Below are 24,987 nucleotides of genomic sequence, written 5' to 3' on the forward strand. Positions count from 1 at the left end.
GTGGGAAGCAGCCGGTGCACCGGGCCGGCCGAGGAGAAAGGCTCGGCCTCCTCCGTGCGTCCCGCCCCAGGGTCAAGTTGTGCATGTGCCGCCGCCGGGACCGGGACGTCCGCTGTGCGTGGGGAGCGCGGTGCATGCGGGCAGAAGGGAGCCCGCGCGGGGCCGCATCCGCACTCGGCGGCGGCGGCGGCGGCACCGGAGACCGCGCGAGACAAGCCCGCCCGCAGAGCGGAGCGCGCGGCTCTCGAGAGACGCTCCCGCGGCGCGCGTGCGCAAGGCGGCTCGGGCCCCGCGGGTCGGCGCGGGGCGCGCGTGCACGGCGGGCGGCGCGCGTGCGCAGAGGCGGCGCGGGCGGCGCGCGCAGCCCCCGAGCGCGCGGCCGTGTCCCCGGCGTGCGCGCGCCCGCGTCCGCCGGCGCCATGGCGGCCTCCGGGGCCCCGCCGCGGCCCGCCACCCACCTGCTGTTCGACATGGACGGCCTCCTCCTCGGTGCGTAGCCTGCGGCCGCCGCGCGCCACGCGGCCCGGGGACGGCGCGCTGCTCGGCTCGGCGCGGCGCGGCGCGGCGGGGCGGCGTCCGGGACCCCCGCGGGCGGCGGCGAGTGGCGGGGGCGCGCGGGGCGCTGGCGTCGGCGCCGCCCGGGGCAGCACTTCCGGCGGCCGCGCCGCGCGTGGGGACGGGCTGCGGGGGGGGCGGGGGCGGCGCTCGGGGGCCGCGGCGGACTCAGTTTCCCGCACCTCGCCGCGCCGCGCTCGCAGCCTGCTCGCGGCCTCCTACGCGGCGGGGGCCGGGGTCGTGACCTCGCCGGCGGGGGCGCTGCTGCGGGCGGGGGTGGGGGGGGCTGCGGCTGGACGGGCCTTGACCCCGGGGCCGGAGGCTTGGGATCCGAGGCTCCGGCGGCCCTGCACAGGAAGGGGCTTGGACGGAGGGGCTCGCGGAAGCACCCTGCAGGGCCGCACGCCTCCCCGCCCCCCAGCGCCCGGCTCGGGCCGCACGCTTGACCCAGGTGCAGGAGACTGAGACCTGAGCTTCGGGCTGCCCCTGCACAGGGAGGGGCTGGGCGGATGCACACTGCGGGGGGCGGGGGGTGCGCACCCCTCCCCGGCCCCCCAGCGCCCCGGCTCGGGCCGCACGCTTGACCCAGGTGCAGGACGGTTGGGACCTGAGGCTGGGGCTACCCTTGCGCCTGCACAGGAAGGGGCTGGGCGGATGCACATTGCCAGGCCGCACCCCTCCCCGCCCCGGCTCAGGCCGCACTCTTGACCCAGGTGCAGGACTGTTGGGACCTGAGGTTGGGGCTGCCCCTGCACGGGAAGGGGCTGGGCGGATGCACATTGCGGGGCCGCACCCCTCCCCGCCCCCCCAGCGCCCCAGCTCCGGCTGCACGCTTGACCCAGGTGCAGGACGGTTGGGACCTGAGGTTGGGGCTGCCCCTGCACGGGAAGGGGCTGGGCGGATGCACATTGCGGGGCCGCACCCCTCCCCGCCCCCCCAGCGCCCCAGCTCCGGCCGCACGCTTGACCCAGGTGCAGGACGGTTGGGACCTGAGGTTGGGGCTGCCCCTGCCCCTGCACAGGAAGGGGCTGGGCGGATGCACATTGTGGGGCCGCACCCCTCCCCGCCCCTCCAGCGCCCCGGCTCAGGCCGCACTCTTGACCCAACTGCAGGACAGTGGGGACCTGAGGCTGGGGCTGCCCCTGCACAGGAAGGGGCTGAGCGGATGCACATTGCGGGGCCGCACCCCTCCCCGCGCCCCCAGCGCCCCGGCTCAGGGCGCACTCTTGACCCAAGTGCAGGACGGTTGGGACCTGAGGCTGCGGCTGCCCCTGCACAGGAAGGGGTTGGGTGGATGCAGATTGCGGGGCCTCACCCCTCCCCGCCCCCTCCAGCGCCCTGGCTCAGGCTGCGCTCGTGACCCAAGTGCAGTAAGGTTGGGACCTGAGGCTGGGGCTGCCCCTGCGGAGAGAGGGGCTTGCGGATGCACATTGCGGAGGCCGCACCCCTCCACACCCCCGCTCAGGCTCAGGCTGCACTCTTCACCCAAGTGCAGGAGGGTTGGGGACCTGAGGCTCCGGCTGCTCCTGCAGAGGGACGGGCTGGGCGGATGCACACTGCGGGGCCGGGGGGGGGGGGGGGGGGCACACCCCTTCCCGCCCCTCCAGCGCCCCCGCTCAGGCCGCACGCTTGACCTAAGTGCACGGAGAGTTGGGACCTGAGGCTCAGGCTGCCCCTGCACAGGGAGGGACTGGGCGGATGCACATTGCGGGGCCGCACCCGTTCCCGCCCAGGCTCAGGCCGAGCTCTTGACCCAGGTGCTGGAGACTCGGGACCTGAAACTTGGGACTTTGAATCTGAGGCTAGGGCTGCCCCTGCACAGGAAGGGACTTGCCGGATGCACCTTGCGGGGCCGCACCCGTCCCCGCCCCGGCTCAGGCCGCACTCTTGACCCAAGTGCAGGAGAGTGGGGACCTGAGGCTGGGGCTGCTTCTGCACAGGAAGGGGCTGAGTGGATGCAGACTGCAGGGCTGCACCCCTGCCGGCCCCGCCTTAGGCCACACTGTTGACCCAAGTGCAGGAGAGTTGGGGAAGCAGGTTGCGCCTGCCACGGACCCGAGGGACTCTGGGTCCTCGCACTGCTACTCCCTGCACCGCCCCTGTGCAGGGTCACAGCCAAGAAGAGTTGAAGAAGCAGAATGACACTCAGTGCACGAATCAACACGGAACGGACCGGAGCGCTGCCCAAACCCTGCGCACCGAGCTTCATGGCTTCATCCTCTTACAGGGTTCCGACCCTCAGAGCCTCCGGAAGGCCTTGTAGAACTCTGAAAACGCCTGTGTCTTTTGCAGACGCTCCTGACCCGCTGGAGACTTTTATGCCTCTACTGCCTTAAAACCCTGCAGAAGATGAGGAAGTATTTGCATTCCAATGAGAACACACAGTGCTGCAGCTCAGAGATGTTAAGTCACCTGCCCAAGGTCGCACAGCTCAGGAACAGAGCTGAAGAGTGACTGCACATCGATTGGATCCTAAATATAGATGACCTGTTCATCTTTCCAGGGTGACCTTGCCGCCTGCTAGGTGGTTTGCTAGTAATAACACTTTTTTTTTAAGATTTTATTTATATGTTCATGACAGACCAAGAGAGACAGACACAGGCAAACGGAGAAGCAGGTTCCCTGCGGGGAGCTGCATGCAGTGACTCGCACCCACGGAGCCACCTGGGCGTCCCAGTCACTTTATAAACCCAGAGATAGAAACAGGTGAATCCCTAAGGAAGAGAAAAACAAAATTAAATCTCTGTAGAGGTCACTAATTGCAAGAAACAGTGTATGCAGGTACTAAATCTGAATGGACTCAATTTCAGAAACCTCTTGGGATGGATAAGGCTGGTTTGTAGACATGAATGTTCCTGCTCAGGTGGTCAGGAAGTTAATTGTCAAAGAAACTCCTTCCCCTCTCGGGAAGGGTCCAAAGAACTTGTAGTGGGTGTCTCATGAATATGGATGCAAACTCCGAAGTCTCATTAAAATTAAATGTATTAAACTTCCAAATGAGCTGGACTCTTAGTTCTGAGACCCAGATTCAGACACAGCTGTTCCCTGAAGCCTGAATGTGGCGTACGTGACCTGGTTCCAGCAGGGGCAGTTACTCGCTGGGGGCTCTACTCACTAGCTAAGGCCAGATTAATAGTTTAGCCCCTGGCGCTGTTACCCAATCCTGTGAAATGGTCAGAGAACCAAGAGTTCGTGCCATTTGGGAAGATATCCTCCTTATTTTCTGCCCTCTTTTCTCCTTTCTGCTTTAACGCTTCTCCGAGGTAGTAAGGCTTTGCAGAACTTTCTCGGAAGTGCACTTATCCCATTCTTTCACAGGATGTCTTGTAGAAAACACCGTTTTCTTTCCAAAACATGCTGCTTTATCTCAGTCGGTCTCTCCTGCTGCTACCCTCCTGTAGCTCTGCAGCACCTGACTTCATTCCCTGTATCTGCTGTGTGCAGAACACTCCACCATGCATTCATGATGAGTCCTCTTGCAGTAGGTTGGAGTTTGAGAATTGTGAATTCTGGAAGTTCCATTTGTCAGCGTCACCCCCAGGACTGGTGTTCTCAGGGCAGTGAAAATCGAAAACTATTAGTTTCATGGGGGAAGGCTTCTATTCAGGAGAAGCTTGTTTAAGCAGACGGGAATGAGGAAGTAAATGGAGATTTCTGCAGAAACATTGATGACGCCAGAGCACTTTCCAGTACATTTCCAGTTTGAAATGTATGAGGCTGCCGTCCTTCCAAATAGGAAAGACGCTCTCGGATTCTGTTTTTGTTGGTGGGGTAACGATCAGCTACGATCAGGTTATGATTTTGGCTCCCAGATGCCATTTAGAGAAAGAGAAAAGGGGACTGGGATTGTTTGTGAACCAGGACAAGATATTTTCGAAGGTAGAAGATGACAGCGATTCCACAGAGTCTCGGCTTCTGGATAGGGAAGATTATCTAGTTTGCAAAATAACTGAAATTAGGAGCACAAGGGGTGGGCCCATTCTCTTTAAGACACAAGAAGTCTGCTGTGCGGAGCCATGCTGGCTAATAGAGATGGGACTGCATAAAATGTTGCACAGCACCACTGAAAAAGCAAAAAGGTACAGATGAAACAAACTTTTTTTCCTATCCTGACACATCTAAAATGCGTCTTTCCAATAAATAAATAAATAAATAAATAAATAAATAAATAAATAAAATACGTCTTTCCTTACATCAATGTAAAACTCTCCAAGATCTATGACCTTCATTTTTGAGGCCTAGTCCCTGAAATCCGTGGGTATTTTATGCATACAAGCAGGTCTCAGCTCGAGCCAGCCACATTTCAAGTGTTCAGTAGCCTCGTTGGGCGAATGAATGCCTGTCGTACTGGACAGTCCAATGCAGGGCTTTAGGAAGAAACCCGTATGTCTGTTATCGATAACGGGGCCCAGTGGACGGTGGACGTTAAGAATACGGAGACCACCGGAATATGTAAAATGCAGTGCACGTAAAATGTATATTCTAGGCGTCCAATTTTTTAACATCCATAAAAATTACCAAAGGAAAATAAGCTTATTTTTAAATTCTTAAAAATCAGAAAATAACAAGAGAGGGATCGCGTGAGGACACAAGAAGAATATTTGCAACTGTTAATTATAATTTACCCTCTGTCCTCTATGTAGTAGAATAGATGACCTACGTTGGTCTTCTTTGTGCTCCCTCAGTTTCGCATCTGCCAGATAATAGCACCCGAGACTGCTGGGAGGTGCCTGTTTGCCTGGGGCCTAGGACACCCTGTAAGCTCCTGGAGGGGCAGGAGCTTTGTGGTGCTCACTGAGCTCAGGAAGTTGCTGCTTGAGTCGACTGGTTCCGCGTCGTGCCCGGGCTGTGGTCAGAATCCTTGTGACACCATGGTCGTCTTGTTCACCTTGTCTAGGCCATTTTTCCACCCTGGAGCATCCGTGAAGCTGATGACAAAAATGGAATTTCCTTATAGAATGTTAGCGCTTGCTCCACATTAATTTTCACAGGAACCAAAACACGTGGTCATCTGACCCCCCACGTGATGTATGAGAATTTTTCTAAGCACAGACGAGGAGCTTTTCGTCTGCATTGGTTTTCGTGTGCATTGGTTCTTCTGAGTGTCCCCCTATCCCTACATTGCCAGGGTCCTGGGAGCATCTCAGGAAGGTAGAGCCTAGTGAAGGATTGTTGCGGTACGCCCGAATGCGGTTACCGCCTGCCCCGAGAGCTGGCCGAGATCCCCCTCGGCGTGAGATGATCATTGCCTGTATGCTCTACGTCTTGGAAACCCCTTTGTGAGCGCTGGGGTCTCCGTGCCAGATGCCAGGGCAGCCTTGCCGTGGTGCATTCACATTCTTTTCCACCCTGCTCCCCCGGGAGCTAACAGCACGTGCTTGGGTTTGAGCTCGGCTTGCTAGGTGACACTTAAGTTCCTTCCACCTTTGCAAAGACATCTGCTGGAATTTGGAGGCCAGTCGGAGGCCTGGTGGTGGAGGAGAGCCCCCACCGCAGGCGGCCCTCACTCCGACTTTCTCCGTTTGGAGTAACGTGCTGCTGGGGGCCTGGGGAAGGCCCCCCCAGGAGGAAGGAAGGAAGGGACTCTTGTGTCTTGGAGAAAAGTCTTTGGTAATAGCAAAGCAATCCAAGTATGGACCGAGCCTAGTTAACTGTGTCCCCTTGTGATGCTTTCTGGTTGACCTGGACTCTGCCCACCTCAAGGTCGTCTTTGTAGTTACTGGTCGCTTGACTAGTGGTCACCACAGCTGCTCCTCTTTCGAGAATGCTTGAGAAGGGATTGAGATCCAATTTGCATAATCCTGCTGATAAACGAGAGTTTTGTCCAGCTGGCGAGAGGCTGAACTGTTCAGCAGATTCCTGTCAGTACAGGTGTGGTGCCCGTCCTTGCTTTCTCCTGCAGCCCTCGACCTCCCAGGGTGCTTTGCTTGGCACCTTGGATTCACAGGGATTATAATCGTGGGAGGACTGTTGTCCTGTCATCCTCGTATTTTCTCATGATCGATTTTTACTTTGTTCCTCCTTTCTTCTGGAAAGGCAGTGTGTTGGGGATTCTTTAGTCCCTTTTGTCTTTCTGAGTAATTGCCATTTACTCTGATTTTTTTTTTTTTTTTTTTTTTTGCCTTCTGTGATTTACATGTCGGTTACTCTGTCATTTTCCGAGGGTAGGTGCCGATTGAATGCACTGTAAAAGAGTAAGGGAAGTAATGCCCGCAAGACATGTCCACTCCAGGCACTTGTTACATAGATGCCGAGATGACTGGTCACACCTTGGGATGAGGCATTTGAAAAGGGATTCAGGCATAGCCCATAGCTGGAAAATAGAATAGTGTCATACCAGAGTAGATGACATTTCAAGATAAATTTCCTACTGTCAAGCGTATGTGAGTACCAGTGACTAATAATCAGAGCGTTTGATCTATGAAAACCTTCACTTAATTGTGTTACAGTGGGTGGGGGCAGTCTTGGCTGTTTGTTGCAGATATCTGTGGTTAAAATGGCCTCTAGGGCATGTGTGGAGAGTTTTCTTGAAAACGTGTTATTTGGGCAGCCCGGGTGGCTCAGCTGGTTTGGCGCTGCTTTCGGCCCAGGGCGTGGTCCTGGAGTCCCGGGATCGAGTCCCACGTCGGGCTCCCTGCATGGAGCCTGCTTCTCCCTCTGCTTGTGTCTCTGCCTCTCTCTGTGTCTGTCATGAATAAATAAATTCTTAAAAAAAAAAAAAAAAAAAAAAAGAAAAAGTGTTATTTGTCACATCATTTCTGAGTTAAGAAGTATTTCCCCATTGGCTTTGTAGAGGTGGACTGCCATTCTGGCATGGTTTAGCAGACCTTTTGAGCCTTTAGCAGGCACGTCACTCCTTTCCTTTATGCTGTGACTCCCTCACATCCTCTCCTGTGATGTCTACACTCAATAGCTAAGTGTCAGTGGGAAAAGTGTCTACGCAGAGAGGGCCCCTGTCTGGGAGGAGGGTGGTCATCTCCACATACTCTTGCCTGGCGGACCGTTTTCATTGGCATTGCTTGTGCTACGTTGACTGTCCTCTCCTGGGCTTAGGAGCTGAATCAAGGTATGTTCCTCTTTATGATCAATGGTAGTCTCCTTAACAATCTTGCAAATGATGTGGCTAGTCAGGGAGAGATCCAGGAACAAACCAAAGTTGGTGCAACCTCGAGTAGAATATCCTATTTCTACACTAAATGAGAACAAGACCACAGTGGTCGTTTGCACATCTGAGCTTATTTGAGGTCTTGGGACAAAAGCCAAAGCAAGCAGCAGGATTCCCTGCCTCTCATGTCCTGAAATCCCGAGTCTCCCCAGCCTGTATATGTAAGGGAAGTGGGGTGTCCTTGATGAGAACCGTTCCTCTGCTCTCCAGACCAGCACTGTCCATCTAGCAGATCTGCCTACCATATGGGAAGGTTCTCTATCTGCATTGTAGACAGGAAGGACACCTGGTACCCGCATCCGTAAAATGTGACTAGTGCAGCTGAAAACGGAATTTTCCCTTGTATTTAATTTAAATTTCAGTAGCCTCCTGTGGCTGCCAGCCACCGTGGTGGACAGCACAGCTCCAGAGGCATGCATTCCACTCCGCATGTCTGTTCAGAAATGTGCGGCGGCAGGTGCTGTACGGGATTCAAAACAAGTCTCTTCTCTTAGTCTCAGAGTCCAGATGGGACATAAAACATGGTGAGTGAAATCGGTGCGTAACTTGCTAATGAACACGGCAAGGGCATAATAGGGACAGAGCAGTACTTTCAACTGAAAGCACCTGGAGGATGTTTGTCGAGTACAGAAAGGACCAAAGAAGACAAACGGACATTCCAGACCAGGAGAAGAAATGGCTGAGCAATAAACATGTTTTCTGAAGCAGAAGAGAGTATTTTTATCAAGCAGTGTGTTTGAATTAAAAAAAACACAGGGGGATTCATTCCCCTTTCTCCACATCCTCACCAACGTTTGTTGTTTCCGGCCTTGTTAATTTTAGCCACTCTGACAGCTGTGAGGTGGTAGCTCATTGTGGTTTGGATTTGTGTTTCCCTGATGATGAGTGATGTGGAGCATCTTTTCATGTGTCTGTTGGCCATGTGTGGGTCTTTGGAGAAATGTCTGTGTCTTCTGCCCATTTCTTGGCTGGATTATTTGGGGTTTGGGTGTTGAGTTTGATAAGTTCTTTATAGATCTTGGAAACTAGCCCTTTATCTGATGTGTCATTTGCAGATATCTTCTCCCATTCTGTAGAGTGTCTTGTAGTTTTGTTGACTGTTTCCTTTGCTGTGCAGAAGCCTTTTATATTGAGGAAGTCCCAGTAGTTCCTTTTGCTTTTGTTTTCCTTGCCTTTGGAGACGTGTCTTGCAAGAAGTGGCTACATGTGGCCAAGGCCCGAGAGGTTACTTCCTGTGTTCTCCTCTAGGGTTTTGATAGATTCCTGTCTTACATTTAGGTCTTTCATCCGCTTTCAGTTTATCTTTGTGTGTGGTTTAAGAGAGGTTTAGTTTCATTCTGCATGTGGCTGTCTAATTTTCCCAACAGGATTTGTTGAAGAGACTGTCTCTTCCAGCAGATGTTCTTTCTTGCTGTGTCAAAGATGAGTTGACTATAGAGCTGAGGGTTTATTTCTGGGTTCTCTGTTCTGTTCCATTGATCTACATGTCTGTTTTTGTGCCAGTACCGTACTGTTTTGGTGATGACAACTTTGGATGGGGTAAGTGGGTGACGGGCATTAAGGAAGGCACATGATGTGATGAGCACCGATGCAATTGATGAATTACTGGTTTCTACCTCTGAAACTAATGATGTACTGTAAGTTGGGTGATTGAATCTAAATTTAAAGAAAAAAAGATTCTCAGTAATGACTGTATTGGAACATGGAGGCAAGGATGGCTTCTGTGTCTAGCTGAAAATACGCTAGTGTTTTCCAGGTGGGTTCCTTGTGGTAGTTATGTGCCTTTATCCTGTTTTAAGTCAGAAAACTTCCCCCATCCCTCAATCACATAATGTTTGTTTTCCCCCACGATAGTGACTTTTTGAAAGAGTCTAGGCCAGTGATGTTATGGAATGGTCTACACCCAGGATTTGTCTGGTTGTTTCCACCTGGTGTCTCCTTACCGGTTCCTCTATCCCCTCTATTTCCTCTAACCTAGAAGTGATACCCAGTGCTTAGCTAGACTCAGCCATTTTTGGCAATTACGTGCGGCAGCACCCTGTTGCCCGTTTGGGGGAGATGTTGCATGTGGTCAGTTTTGTCGCCCTAGTCCCAGCCTGCTGACCAGTCTTGTCCTCAGAAGAGTTGTCGAACCCATCTTGTCCTCCATGATGGCACATGGGGCCTCTTGGGCAGAAGTCCAGAGCCTGAGAGACCGGGGATAGTTGATGGCCATAGTGTCTGTGTGTCTCGAAGGCCTGAACCATTGGGCACAGAGATATGGCTACGGGGGATGTGGAGGCCTTGCTGGCTCTCACCAGGAAGAGAGGGCGCTGTGGGAACCTCGGATGGGTGTGTCCGGGCGGGTATGTGTGCGGCCTGCGGACCATACTGCTTCTGGTTCCACTTCATGTGGATCACGTCTCCTGTGGGTCACAGGCTGTGATCTCTCTGAGTGCTTTTAGGGGATGCCATCCAAGAGTGCGGCTTACCTTCAGATCGTCCCTTCCTCACCCACTGGCCCACCCCTACAGCAGTGCAATACTTGCTTATTTCTAAATTCTTCAGAGCTATTTCTGTGGCCTTCCCACTGCTACTGCCTCTTTCTAGGCTCTCAGTGGCTTCCCCACCAGACCTGTGCCTGTCGAGAGCCTATCCTGTGTGCCCTGCGCTCTTGGGAGCAGTTGCGAGCATTACCTCACGTTGCTCTGCAAGCTGGCAGCAGGTGCTTAGTGCTCTCACTGTCCCTCCTGCAGTGGAGGCCTCGGGAGCTCAGGCAGCGACTCAGGCAGCGACTCAGGCAGTGACCGTGACAGTTTCAGCCTCGTGCCTCCTCTCACGGCTGGAAAAAGAAGCAACATTTCACCAATCGCAGGTCTTCTCAAGGGCAATTGTGTCACCCCCGCCAACACCGCTGGTGACGCTGGTATCCTGCTGGTCCCGTGGGTGAACGTGCGGGATCCTGGCACCTGGGAGCATCTGGATGAAGGCTTTGGTGGAGAAGAGTGAAGCCCTGGCTGGCACTTCTCCCCCAGAATGTTCCTACCTGTCTTCATCTGAGGAATTTGGCCACAGACGCATCCCTGATACCTTTCCAAGAGAAAGAGCGTTCGTACAGATAAAAATGATCGTCAGCTCTTCCCGTGGTGTGTCTGGTGCCCTCTCCTGTAGGCTGTGTTTTTCGTGCTTGGGTGTGTGCTCCTAACACAAACATGGAAGTCATCCCTGGGTCTGCGGGTTGCAGCCCGACGAGCTGGTCCCTTCCTGACAGCCCCAGCCCTATCTCAGCAGCCATCTCGTTAAACCAGTTGTGATCACCTTGCGTGATTGCCAGCAGCCTGATGAAGGCATTTAAAGTCGCCCCACTGGGTCATCTGAACAACACAGGTAGCCAGTCGTCTGCAGCAGTTAAGGTGGTTTCCCGCTGCCAGACTGTCGGTGGGTCCATCCAGACGGCTGAACACAGGTGGCACTTCCTGCTGCTGACAGTTTCTCTGGGGGTAGAGTTTTAGGTTCAAATGGAATTTCAGAAAAGCGTGATAGGACAGATCCACAAGGGCTCTCAAGGAGACATGGATGGTCGGGGCATTTATTCAGTTCACGAATGCCACAGGCCTTGATAACCCGCCCACCAGATGCCGGGTACCACGACTAGAGCAGGGAGTGGATCCACCCCTTGCTTCCGGGGACACGGTCAGGGTGCAGTGGGCTGAGCGTTGGGGGAAGCAGACGTTGCCATCCCCCTGCATGGCCACGTATCTGCTGAGCTAACCCACTTTCCTTGGGAGCCAGGGAGAGGGAGCAGGCCAGCAGCCCAGACAGCATTCATCCTGGGGGCTCCATCATAGGGCTGAAAGAGTATCATAGGCGGAGGAGGAAGGACGCTCGCGAGTACCCCAAGCCAGGAGGACACAGACCAGGGCAGGGCTTTGACAAGAGGTGGCTGCGTGTGCCCTCTCAGAGAAGACGTTCTTCTGCAAAGGCTCTCCCAGGACAGAGCGTACTGAGCCCATGCCAAGCTCAAGCATTGAGATTTCCCCTCTTTGCCGTCAGAGCACCAGCCTCCCGGAGCACAGGGCGCCGTGGGTATTTGGTGACGTGCATGAGGAAGGCATATGCCCAGGGAGACTGGCTAAGAGGCTCTTGCACTTGCCCAGGGGGCCACATCCCTCCCATGTGTGCGCCCCTCTTTCACGTGGCTTCCCTGACTCTGGGTCTCCTCTTGTGTCCTTTATAAGGACACCTGTCACTGAATTTGGGACCCACCCCGCTAATACAGGATGACATCTTGAGATTCTTGATGTCAGCACAACAGCAAACAAGGTCCCCTGCCCAGGTTCCAGGAGGACAGGACATGGGTACATCCAGCAGGGCAGGACAAGGGCACAAACGGCTGGCGTGGGAGGAAGAGGAGAGGCTTGACTCAGAGGCTGTTTAGTTCATGGCGGGGTTTGCAGGGACATGGAGGGGCTCAGGCAGGGCATCATCGTAGGCTGAGGTGAAATCACAGGCCGTTCTCGGGTGAGCTCAGTGAGTGGTCCTGCCCAGAGGGGCGCTCCTTGCAGGCCGAGGTGTTTGCATGCAGTTGGTGTTTTCCTGCGGGGACTTGGGGCAGGCGGCATGCTTGCAGCCCTCCGACGGCGCACAAGAGCTCCACCTGACTCTGAAGGCCGGAGGCAAATCCGTGGGCAAAACACCGGCTTCTAGACCGTGTGCCCTCCACGGAGGTTTGGATCTAGGTCACTTGTGTGGACTCTCTGGGCCTGAGCTCTCCAAACAGTGCCCAGACGTGGTGTGGTTATCGGTGCAGAAACCCACCTGTTTGTGAGAATAGCCGCTTTATATACACTGGGGATGGGGTGGGGGGCATGCTCGGTCTCACACACGAGACCCCTCCCGTGCCTCCAGACTCCCATTTTCAGTACGATGCAGCGAGCATGAGAGTAGAAACTAGAACAGAACCTGGGCTATCCCTGGGTGTGTGCCCTGTGATCTTTCAGTGTTGTTAACTGTTGTTAATGAAATGTTGGGCTGTAACTAATTACATCCTGGCACCTCTCTCGTATATACTCGCCTTCTCTAATTATGTTCAAAGCCCTGGCTGCCAGGACTGCCAAGGGCCAAGGACTCTTCTTTCCTACCTTCTCACATAGGAACCGTGTTCACCTTGTCATTTCACCTGCAGGAACTCATAGTACACCTGCATTTAAATGCAATTAAACTTAATACACAGTTGCCAGTTACAAAAAAGAGATGAAGGGAGCTTGAGCTGGGAACTTATAATCTATTGCACGGATTCTCGATTCTTCACGGAATAATCACCTTGGGCCTCGCTCATTCATCTGATAGCTGTCTGGATATTGTCCTCAGCATCACTTGTGTGCGCTGACACTAGCCCGTACACGAAGGCCCTAAAACAAGTTGGGTGTGTGGTACGTGGGTGATGGGAATGCATTTCCGGGGGTAGACATGTTCTAGGTGGGAAGTGGGTACTCAGATTCACGTTGACAAAACCCGCCTCATACATGAGGGGCTGACTTAATCCAGAGGCCCCCGTCCACGAGCCTTACTGAATGTGGGCGACTCCATTCCGGGATCAGCTTGGAGTGCCAGGACCACAGCTCTGCCTCGAGGTGGTGATTTCTCCCCACCGGTGGTGGATGCCCATCCGTTCTCAGCCTCCGCTCCTATGTAGCTGACGGACACAGGCCATCACAGGCCCCTGCTAGCGCCAAGGGACACATGGCCACAGTACACCTGGCTTTAAAGATCTGTTACTATTAACGTTAGCGGTTCAAAACGTACGTGTTGCTTAAACATTCAATTTCGGCTTATTCTGGGTACAAATGTAGTAGATGTAAAGCATCACCGTCCAGATGCCATGATACTGCTTGATTCTATTTACAGTTTCTTTTATCAGCGTCAACACCTTTATGGTCAGCAAAGCACACTTAGAAAGCCAGTAGGTTTTATTTCTTTGGCCGGCGCTGCTCCTGTCCGAATTAACAAATGGAACCTTTTGGGAGAGCCGATCATCACTTTAGCCTAATAGGTGAACTTGATGAAAATGATGAATGTGAAGTTCACGTGACTTGTTCCCGTTGCGTTCAGATAACGTCATCTTAAATTGTGAGTGAAGATTAGTAATCTGAGTATGCATTTAAGAGTGTGTTTACAGCACCATTGCTCCAACAGGCCAAGTTCACTTAAAGAATAGAAGTAATTCAATAGCACGCAAGAATTTATTCAGTGATCTTCCTTCTTCTAAATGTCACTTAATATTTTGGGCACGGGATGAGCTACCTGGGCATTAGGGAGAACTGGTCCTCTAACAGGTATTTTCCATTCCCACTCAGCTGATTAGATTTTGCTTTTTTTTTTTAGCATCTACGTAAGATGTCTTTCCACCTAAATCCAATAATTGTTGAACTCAACAAGAATTCTACATTCTCACTATACTTGTCAGGCTTACGCAGATCCTGGGGAGGGCTGTGAAGATGACATCGGATGGAACGCTGGGTCTTCCATTTACGTTGAGTTAGAGTCACAGCTTATGAGGCATGTAGTAATGTGAGTCCGAAAATGAACATGCAGCCAGCCTTCATTCTGTGCCCAAGGAGCCTCTAGGGTTCCCACTGAGGTGGCCTCTCAGCAGCTGCCACTGTGCAGCTGGAAATCAGATACCAAGCTTGTCCCCTTTGGTCCAGATGGCTCGCACAACACTCCTTGTGAGCACCAGCGGTATACTCTGCATGGAGGGAGGGACCTGCAACTTACTGCTCTTTGGGTCTCTGCAGAAATCCTGAGTACGGTTCACTAAAACCTGAGGTGTGTAAACCAGTTTATAGTCTCAAAGCCTATTCTTTTAAAAAGGATCTGGATTCTTTTTTTTTTTTTTTTTAAGGTTTTATTTATTCATTCATGAGACACAGAGAGAGGCAGAAACACAGGCAGAGGGAGAAGCAGGCTCCATGCAGGGAGCCTGATGTGGGACTCGATCCCAGGTCTCCAAGATCACGCCCTGGGCTGAAGGCAGCACTAAACTGCTGAGCCACCGGGGTTGCCCAGGATCTTGATTCTTGATTCTTCACTATTCTCTTTGTCTCTTTCCCTGAAAAACAAGATAGACAAGGATAATTTTAAGTGGTTGGTTGCCTTTGCCTTTGACACAAATACCAAACACATGAAGATATATAACGCCGTGGGGTGGACTGAATTGTGTCTCCTACAAAATGCACGTGTTGAAACGCTCACCCCAGGACCTCAGAATGGGGCTGTGTTTGGAAGTGGGGTCTTTAAAGCAGGGATTAGAGTAAAATGAGGTCAGTTGCATGGGCCTTCACCCCATAGGGCTGCTGTCCTTATGGGAAGAGGAGATGAGGACACAGACATGCACTGACACCGGAGCACACGGCGTCTACCCGCCCAGGAGAGAGGCCTCAGGAGGAAGCAGCCTCAGCCCTGTCTGGTCTCAGACTCCCAGCCCCCAGAACCGGGACGGATAAGTGTCTGTTGAAGCTGGCCGGTATGTGTTCCTTTGCTGTGGCAGCCCTAGTAGACCAGCGCAGCCAGGTTCTGTGATCCCAAGCCATCTGGACCACTTCCCACTGAACCAGGGGGCAGGCTGCACCAGGGCGGTGGACAGTGAACGCTTAGGGCTGCTGGCTGAGTGCCGCGCCCACGGGACTACCGTGGAAGTTTGTCCGCTTTCACTTCTCCCTCTCCCTCTGCATGCCGCTCTGCCTCCTTGTGCTCTCCCTCTCTCTCAAATAAATGAGTAAAACCTTTAAAAAAAATAGAAGGAGAAGCAGTTGGTACTATATATCCCTGATTTCAGCTCAACACGATTCCTAGATTTTGGAATAATTTGCATCGCCCTAAGTATTTTTGGCATTATCTCCATATCAGTGCTTACGCTGCTGACGTCCTGTTCCAACAGGCCCTCTGGAGGGGCTTCCTTCACAGAGGAGTGGCAGGATAGGCTGCTAGAAGGTAGATGCTGAAAAGAATGGAAGCTGTTCTTTGCGTTGGGGGAAGGACGTCTTTAAAGTTTGCATTATGTGGAGGACATCTGCTGGTTTTCATTTATTCAAAAGGCATAAAAATATATAGATTCACCATTAAGCCATAAAGCCCGGGGCGGTGGGAAGCTAATTCTTAACAGGGTGTATCCATCGAGGACATGAGAAAGACACATCCATCTACAACACCGCGGTCATATATTTGTCTCTTAAAATTCAAGAAGAACTTAAATTATTGACATTCACTCAATGGAAGTGTCAGGATGTGACAGTGGGAAATGAGAAAAAAGGACCAGGGATTAATAAGGTTTATACATGTGTGATTATGATGTAGCGGTAAGAAGGGCCCAGGCCGTGGTGCTGCGTAATGGCTGGTGGGCAGCCTCGGGGAAGCTGTTGCACGGACTTCTGTGAACTGTCGGTAGCCGCCGTTGACCTTCTGTGGTTCAAGTCCTTGTGGGTGAGATGTTCAGAAAGGATCATTCTTACGTTGTGTGTTTGGTGTGCTTAAGAGTCCTTGTACGGGGGGTGCCCGGGTGGCTCAGTTGGTCGAGACTCGAATATTCATTTTGGCTCAGGTCATCATCTGTGGGTTGAGGATTTGAGCTCTGAGACCGGCTCCCGTGCTGGACGGTGTCTGCTTGAGAATCTCTCTCTTGCTCCTCCCCCTGCCTGTGTGCTCGCTCTTTCTCTCAAATAAGTAAATCTTAAAAAAAAAAAAAAAAAAAAAAAAGTTGTACAGTAGTCCCATTAGGAAGAAAGGAGCATAGACGCTCAAGAAAGTTTCTTACTGTGTTGGGTTCTTGCTGCCGGACTGACCGCTGGGCCACAAACCAAGTGGTATAAGACCACGCGAGTATTAGGACCGTGTGGTTGTGGAGGTCACAAATCCCTTGTCAGTCTCCTCAGGCTAGAATCAAGGTGTGTACAGGGTGGCATTCCTTTCTGGAGGCTCTAGGGGAGAGAACCGATGTCCTTCCCTTACCCAGCCACGTACCGCTGCCCGTTCCTTGGCTCACAGCCCCTTCCTCTTCTGCAGATCCATCGGCACGCTCCACATCTCCGACCATTCTGCATTAACATAGGCATGTGTAGCCATCCACTTCCCTCCAAGCGCTGCTCTCCTTGCACCCCATAGGTTTGGGGCTGTTGTATTTTTGTTTTCACCCATTCATCCCACAGTGTCTCCGAGGTTCCCTTTTAATTTCTTCTTTGAGCCTTGAACATACAGGTGCATCGTTGACTTTCCATGTGCTTATGAATTTCCCCCATCTTTTTCTATGATTGACTTCTAATTTCATCACATCGCCGATTAGGGAGATACGCTGTATGATTTCAGTCCAGCCTTTGCCAATTTATGGGGTCATGACCTAGGACACCGCCTTTTCCTGGAGAAGGTGTGTCAGCTTACAGTTGGGTGGAATGTTCCGTAGGTGTCTGCTAAGTCCAGCTGGTTGGTGCTGTTTTTTTGTTGCGTTTTGTTTTGTTTTAAGATTTTGGGAGAGAGAGAGAAAGAGAGAGCGCACACGCAGGGGGAGAGGCCGAGGGTGATGCAGGGCGTGATCCCAAGATGCTGGGTTCATGACCTGAGCTGAAGGCAGACGCTCATCTCACCGAGTGAGCCACCCAGGCGCCCCTGGTTGGCAGTGTTTTAAGTAGTTAATGGTATTAAATCTGGGCTTCCATTTCCTTACTACTTTTTAATCTAGTTCTATCCATTATTAGAGCTGTGATATCCAAATCTCCGACCACCACTGGTGAATTATCTGTTTCTCCCTCTAATTTTTTTCAGTTTCTGGTTTATGTAATTGGGGCTCTGTTGTTGAGTGCATACAGGTTTATAATTCCTGCATCTTTGGAATCCGGAATGATCTCTCTATAAAATGTTCCTATTAGACTTCTCTGTGTTGTTTGCAGTAGAGATATTTGTCTTGAGTCTGTCTTGTGTCTGCCTCTTCTCTTACTGTTGGCACTGGATACCTTGGCCATCCTTTAAACCTTCTGCACCCTTCAATCTAATTGTGTTTTCTAGGCGCCAGTCACGTTGGGTCTGGCTGGGTCACGTTGTTTTTCTTTTTTTTTTTTTTAAAGATTTTATTTATTTATTCATGAGAGACACAGAGAGGCAGAGATACAGGCAGAGGGAGAAGCAGGCTCTATGCAGGGAGCCTGACGTGGGACTCGATCCCAGGTCCCCAGGATCACGCCCTGGGCCGAAGGCGCCAAACCGCTGAGCCACCCAGGCGTCCCTCTTTTTCTTTTCTTAAAGCCCATTGTGGCAGTCTTTACTTTTTAACTGGGGGTCGTAGCCATTTACATGAAATGCCATTCTTGATCAAATACGATTCCTGTATGGCATGATTTCCATATAAGTTATTTCCTTGTCATTCCTTTATTTTCCCGAGACTGCCTTTTCTCACGTTAACTGGATATATTCTAGTGCACGACTTTAATTCCCTTCGCGTGTCTTTTACGATGTATTTTTAGTTATTTTCTTGGTGGTTACTCTGAAGATCACAGTTAACATCTGAACACGTGACCGTCTAGTTTGCATTAATGCCAACATAATTTAAAAAGTATACGGAAACTTTGCAAGGATATGGCTACATTCAGCCCCCCCTCATTTGGCTGCTACCGTCATTAGGATTACATCTTTCTACATTATGTGCTCATAAATAGAGATTTATAATTATCGCCTAAGCAGTTGTCTTTTAAATCAGATAAGAAAAAAGATTTGCAAACAGAAACACATTTATCTTGTCTTTTATGTCCCCCGGTGAGTACAATCACCCCGTTTGTGAACCATTACTTGAAGGCATGAAAATAGTGTTATAACATCCCTATTGAGCATAATTTACAAAGATTGTCAAAGGAATGTTTGAGTTGGTCATTGGATAATGAACCAAGAAACAAACATTCGTGTATAAGCAGTATTGCACGTTTAAGTATTCCTTTTTCTTTTTTTTGAAGATTTTATTTATTCGTGAGAGACGAGAGAGAGAGAGAGAGAGAGAGGCAGAGACCCAGGCAGAGGGAGAAGCAGGCTCCATGAAGGGAGCCTGATGTGGGAGTCGATCCCGGGTCTCCAGGATCACACCCTGGGCTGAAGGTGGCAGTAAACCGCTGAGCCACCCGGGCTGCCCACATTTAAGTATTCCTAAACCACGCGTGATGATACTCTCCAAAGCAAAAAATGGTATGTATGATTGTTGGGTTACACACCGCCTCCAAGTGAGAACTTTTCTTGGTGTGGTAAGCTCCGTTCAAATCCAAAACCTGTTGATGGAGAAGGCACATATATGCACCGTTGTAAGGACTCTAGCAGTAGTTTGAGCTGGGGAGAAGTCTGGGAGGAGAAAGTGGTTGGGTTTTATGCAGGCTGCAGGGTAAGGGGGCATGCATGGCAAGCTGAGAGAATGCCTCTCTTACCTTACACGTCCTAAATAGGGGTTGGTTTGCAAGTGCAGGATCAGAACGTGATCCTGCTGCGTGGGCAGGCTTCCTAAGTCATCCCAGGTGCAGGCGGAGCCTCGTCCGTGGTCGAGGATGGCTGCAGGCGGGGGGCAGAGGCTGCAGCCCGGGGCTCTTGCTGGTGGAGCCCCCGTTTGGAAGCAGGGGCACATCAGCGTGCTGTCCCAGGAAAGAGGGGAGCACGGTGTAATCAGCGTCTGCACCGTCTGAGATTCCGCTTTGAAAAACGCACGTGGGGAATGTAGGACAGCGAGCGTCTATCAATTTGTGGCATGAAGAAAAAACTCGTCTGAAAAGCCTTTTATTCCACATGTGATCTGCTAAAAGTACGCATTTTTAAAAGTATACATTTTAGTTATTTTAGAGAGAAAATGAAAATGGGATGGGGCAGACGGAGAGGGAGAGGCAGGCTGCTTGGTGAGCAGGGAGCCCAATGTGGGGCCCCGGGATCATGAGCTGCAGGCAGACGCTTAACCCGCTGAGCCCCTAAAAGTCCGCTTTTAAGAAGCCAGAGAACAGGACGCCTGTGTGTAGTGCATGCCGGAGTTCCAGCCTTCCGGGCTCGTTCCTCTTCATTCTCTTTGTACGAATGAATGTAAAAGCGCCGTGTTGGCTTCGCGTGCGGCTCCTTTGGGCAGCTTGACTTACTGGCCGTGTAGCTCCCTCGATTCTCCGCCTGCACGCCCGGGCTCTCAGCACCATCCCGTGGCCGCGGGCCGTGGCGCGGAAACCACGACACGGCACACCGCACTCGGTGCCCTCCCCGTGGCCTGCGTGCCGTGCTTCTGCTGCCAGCCTGGAACCTGCAGCCGCCCCGGCGCCTCGCACACGCCCGCCTCCCCGCTCACACCTGTCTGTGGGTCCTGTCTGTGCGCCGAGCCTCCCGGCTTCACGGATGGAGCAGGCCGGCAGCCCGGGAGCCACGGCGCCTCGCTCTTCTCTTCGGTTCCCCCTGCCAGCCCGCCTGCCCCACAGTGAGAGGCCAGAGAGGACTGGCACCTGCTTTTAGCCAGGACGGTGGGGGGCGGGCAGACGACCCCCCAGGTTGCATGCAGTCAGGGTTTCTGCCGCCCTGTGCCCTCCAGCCACGGAGCTCAGTGGAAGACATCGGGAAGCAGGGGCGTGCCCTCCTAGAGACGAGGCCGGCGACGGTGCCCCCGACAGTCCTCTTCCCTGCCTGTTGCCCTTGGCTCTTCGTGACGGGCTGCTCTCCTGATGTTCTTACGTGCATCCTCCTGGGAGCCCATTAGGAAAAGCGCCTTCGCCTTGACTTCCACCCTCCCCTTACGGAAAGCACATGCTCTCCTCTGGTCGATTTCTTCCTGGTATAGTTCGTCCTCAGACCACCTCAGGGGACAGGGAGCCTCCTCCCCATTGCCCCGTTGAGGAAGCCGTTGCCAACGGGCTTTTCCTCTGACAGTGTGACACTGCCACGAAGGGGCCAAGGCGGCGTGCGAACCCATGTCTGCAGCTTCTGCACCTCTGGCACAGGTAGCTTCGCACCCTGAGGATGGTGCAGCCGTCCCCATGTGGGCCACGCGGACACGATGCCCCTGGCGTTGAGCAAGCTTGCCCCGTGTCTGGATGCCAGAGCAATGCTTCCCTAGCGGGCAGTGGTACCTCCCCTTGCCACCCAGGCAGGCCCCACACAGCGCCCCCAACGCCCACCTCACTCCTTTCCAACACCGCAAGAGCCTTCAGGCTCTGACACTTTGTCATCTGTTTCTCACGCGACTCTACCGACATGAAAATGGCACGGACCGTCACCTTAGCTTCTCCGTAACGGATGCCTCGACGCTGTTGCCTCGGTTAGTGCACCCCCCGGACGGCTGAGGCTCCTCTCCTAGCTGTCCAGGTAAGCCTGTCACGGGGCAGGTGAAGGATAACAGTGGGCCTTTTCAGGCACAGGTTCCCTGTAGGAAAAGCAGAGGATAACATCCCTGTGGCACTCGGCTCCTGCAGCGCTCCGTGCCCAAGTGTCCAGATTCAGGGAGTGCCACGACCCGGTGTTGCTGCTCCCAGCGTCTAGAACCGTCTTTGCAACGAGAGTGGATGAAGCAGGGCACGTGTGAGACCTGGAGCCTGGGTTTGCAAAGGGACGGTGTCCGCAATTCAGAGGCACCTCGCCAGCGCCCATGAGAACCCGGGTGCCGTTCCTAGGACACGCAGGTGTGGGTGGCGCCCGGGAGCCCCAGGGAGCAGCAGAGAGACCAAGGGGCCCTCTCCCTGCCTCCCGTATGGTGTGGCTGCCCATGTGGCAGCCGGCTCTGGCGTGCCCCTAGCACATACGGCGGATGGTCGTGCAGGTTCCAGTGCCTGTCACCCCGTGAGAAGTGCCAGCACCGGTTGCCCCTCTTCTCCCAATTACTTTCCGTCATGTCCTGGCTGTGAACATGGACGACACGTTAGCTCTGTGGTTCCCACACTTGTGCAGGCGTCAGATGCGTCCTGAGGGCTCGTTACGACCCACGTAGCCCGCGTCCCAGGCCCTCCTGTTGGGAGGGGCTGCATGGATCCGAGAATTTGCATTTCCCTCCAGTGCCCAGGTCGTGCGGGTGCTGCGGTCTGGGTTCCACACCTGGACACGCACGGCCAGAGTCCCGGTGCCCACAACTCAGGGTCTGTACAGGGGCCGCGTGTGGAAGAGACTGTGCACGGGATGCCAGTGTGTGTCAATCCCAGATGACCCCCAGACCTGAAAGAAGCCATCCAGACTCAAAAATCTCATCTTATTTATTTTATCCATTCATTCGCTCATTAAATTTTCTTGATTTTAAACTGGCCTAATAGCATCTGTGTATCAGTAACATACCAGTAAACATCAAGAGCAGGCAACGCTTTGTAAACTGAGTCCCAGGCTGAGTTTGGGAGATGTTTAACTCGGATGGCACTTTTTTACCGCTTTCAAATTCCACAGTTATTTCCCTGAATTTCCTCCTGTTTTAGAAAATATTTGTCCCCAATCTGGCGGTTTCCTGGGGCTCAGTAAATATCCACTTTTTGCCTGTCTGGGGACACCTGTCCTTGAGCTGGCAGGTGTCCAGGAGCACCTGGGGTGTCCCTAGGGAAAGCTCCCCTCACACCTGAAACCCTGAAAAAGCCTTTATTTCTTCCTAGGCTGATGGTATGAGGCAACACTGCTACGTCTTTTGTCCTTTTACAAACATCAGGATTTCTGAAAGACAGCTTGGTTTTTGGTGGGCAGAGAACCATGTTGTGTGTCCACATTCTCGTCCTCATACCCCTGGGCTGACCCAGGGACAGCAAGCATAGCACCACGCTGTGCTCCGCACCCCCTTCCTGACCTTGTCCCGCAAACACTAGATCTCAGTGGCCGTTGTCTTAATGCATCTGTCCTGACCTCCCACGGCCCTGCTTTTAAGGCAGCTCAGAGACCCATGGGAAGGGCAGTGTTTTAAAGTCTTGTAGGATTTTCGCTTCAGATCGTCTCCAACCCTAGAAGGGCTCAGTTTTGTGTAAGAATGCCCCTGTTTTGAGGACATCACTATACAATTTGGATGGAATCGGCAAATTTCCTCTACAACGGCATAGAAATGACATTTTACATAGAAAAGTCAAGTCCCAGGAAACTGTCATCATGCTTGGCTTCGAGGATGGTTTAAAATGTCCGGGTGGATCCCCCGTAGTGTGACGCCGTGTCCACACTCAAAGGGATGTTTCCGTAACTCCCAAAAGTCTCGTGCCCCTCCAAAGAGCCTCCCTCTTTCCGTTCCATCCCAACGTAGGCGGCAGTCTGCTTCTCAAACTACAGAATGGTTCCCACTTCTTTCACTGACCCTAGTTGGCTTGAAACTCATTCATGTCTTGTGTGGACTGATAGGTTGTATTTTTGTTTTTATTGCTTCTGCTTATACGGTCAGCCTACACTTAACTTTGCAGGAAACCACCAGACTGTTTACCGAAGCGGTTTCTGTGCTGGGTTGTGTATTACGTTCTTATTGATGCTGTCACAAATTCTCGCAAATGGCCTCATGGCTCGTGGCTCAAAATAGCACGAATTGATTGCCGTACTGTTGTGGAGGCCACAAGTACGACATCCGTCTTGGTGGGCGAAAATCAAGGTGCTGACAGGGCTGCGTTCCTTCTGGAGGCTCTGGTGCGGGATGGGATCCCTTTCCTTGCCTCTGAGGACCTTCCTTGCCTTGCCGTCATCTCACTCCCAGCGTGTGTGTCTGTGCTCACCCCTCCTCTAACTCTGACCCCCCTCCCCCCCGTAAAGACCCATGTGATGACTTTGTGCCTGCTGCATCATCAAGGACCATCGCCCCATCCCCAGACACAGGAGCACGCTGCAAAGTTCCTTTTGCCTTGTGAGGTACGATAATTATAGGTTCTGGGGATTAGGTTGTAGATAGTGGAGGTTTTTGTGTCATCATTGACTTGTGATGTTAGGTTCTTTATATATTCTAGATGCAGGTCGTGTGTGTTGTGTTTTTTCCTGTGTTATGACTTGCCTTTTGTTTTCTTACTGATGGTTTCCTTTAACTTTAACGGATGCCCCTTTATATGTGTGTTCTCCTATGGCTCTTGCGTCTTGTGTTCTGATATGAAAACTTCATAGAACCTAACATTGCAAAGATGCCCCATGTTTGCTTCTCCAAGTTTGATAGTTTTGATTTTATGTTTAGCTCTATGGCCCTAAGCACCAAAATGTCCATTTTTTGCCCCCTTTATATGGGTATATTTCCATTACATAGAGGTGTGATCTAGCAACATTTTTTGAACCAGTTCATCTTTTAAATGACTTTTTGGGGGCACCGGGGTGCCTCAGTTGGATAAGTAGCCAACTCTCGGTTTTGGGCCAGGTCATGATCTCCGGGTTGTGAACTTGAGCCCTATGTCAGACTCCGTGCTCAATGGGAGCCTGCTTCCCTCTGTCTGGCGCTCCCTCCACTCACACACTTTCTTTAAAATAAATAATTAAATAAAAAAATAAATAAATAAAATAAATAAATAATTTAAAAAAAAAACCAACCTAGTTTTCAAAATTGAGTATGGATTACCAGAAAAAACAATCCTTAGAGTGACACCCATTCGTACTAACTGAAATGATTGATAATGCCAGCGAATCACGTCAACTGCTAATGAGAAGCTTGACTTTACAAAGGACGACTCAAATAGCTATTACTGGTCCTTATTTTGAGCAGCCACATTTATTATCACTCCTCTACAGTTGAAAACTGATAGTTTACCACCACGGGAAGCTATATATCAAATGCTTAAATACTTCTCTCTCAGCCTGCTGGAGCAAGCAAGCTTCCAGTTCGAAGCGAATATCCCCGTGACTCATCATTTCATGCTCGTCATTTATTCATTTCCGTTTGTTTACGTCCCTGAACATAAGGAAGCGTACCTTTTCCATACAACTTTGTTTGTAAAGGTTAAGTAGCTACCACAGAGACAATGCGAGCATCCTTATGCCATGGGTATAGAGCTTGTGGGGTGTCTGTGGACATGTGGGAGAAAGCACCTGAGTGCCAGTGGTGGACTGGAACCTGCACTGTTTGCTGGAGAACACGTGCCTGGCCTTCCTTTCCTCGTATGTGCTCACCATCTTATTATCTTTTTTCTCCTACCCGTACTGCCAGCAGTCCATGTCCTCACACACCCTCCCTCTCTGCCTGACTGTCCAAAGGGACCTTTCTTGCCATGCAGTCATTGGGGTTAGGGGATGGTGACATTTCGGTACATGCTGATAAGTAGATTGATATGTGGGCAATTTCTCAATCATAGTCTTTGCAAAAGTGTCCCATATTCTTGTATGTATTTGGCTGT

At 52.2% G+C, this 24,987-nt stretch overlaps 1 protein-coding gene across 2 annotated transcripts in view; it reads left to right on the forward strand.

Annotated features, from left to right (window-relative positions):
- Nucleotides 1-388: 388 nt before the first annotated feature.
- LOC140627986 (pseudouridine-5'-phosphatase) overlaps nucleotides 389-24,987 on the forward strand; it is a 134,196-nt gene continuing 109,597 nt past the window's right edge. For both annotated transcript variants that reach the window (XM_072816682.1, XM_072816683.1), the window contains exon 1: nucleotides 389-489. In XM_072816682.1, the coding sequence (XP_072672783.1) occupies nucleotides 420-489 (70 nt within the window). In that variant the 5' untranslated portion in view covers nucleotides 389-419. The remainder of the gene's footprint in view (nucleotides 490-24,987) is intronic.

The sequence above is a fragment of the Canis lupus genome, chromosome X (genome assembly GCF_048164855.1).
Source record: "Canis lupus baileyi chromosome X, mCanLup2.hap1, whole genome shotgun sequence".
In the NCBI taxonomy this organism is placed as follows: Eukaryota; Metazoa; Chordata; class Mammalia; order Carnivora; family Canidae; genus Canis; species Canis lupus.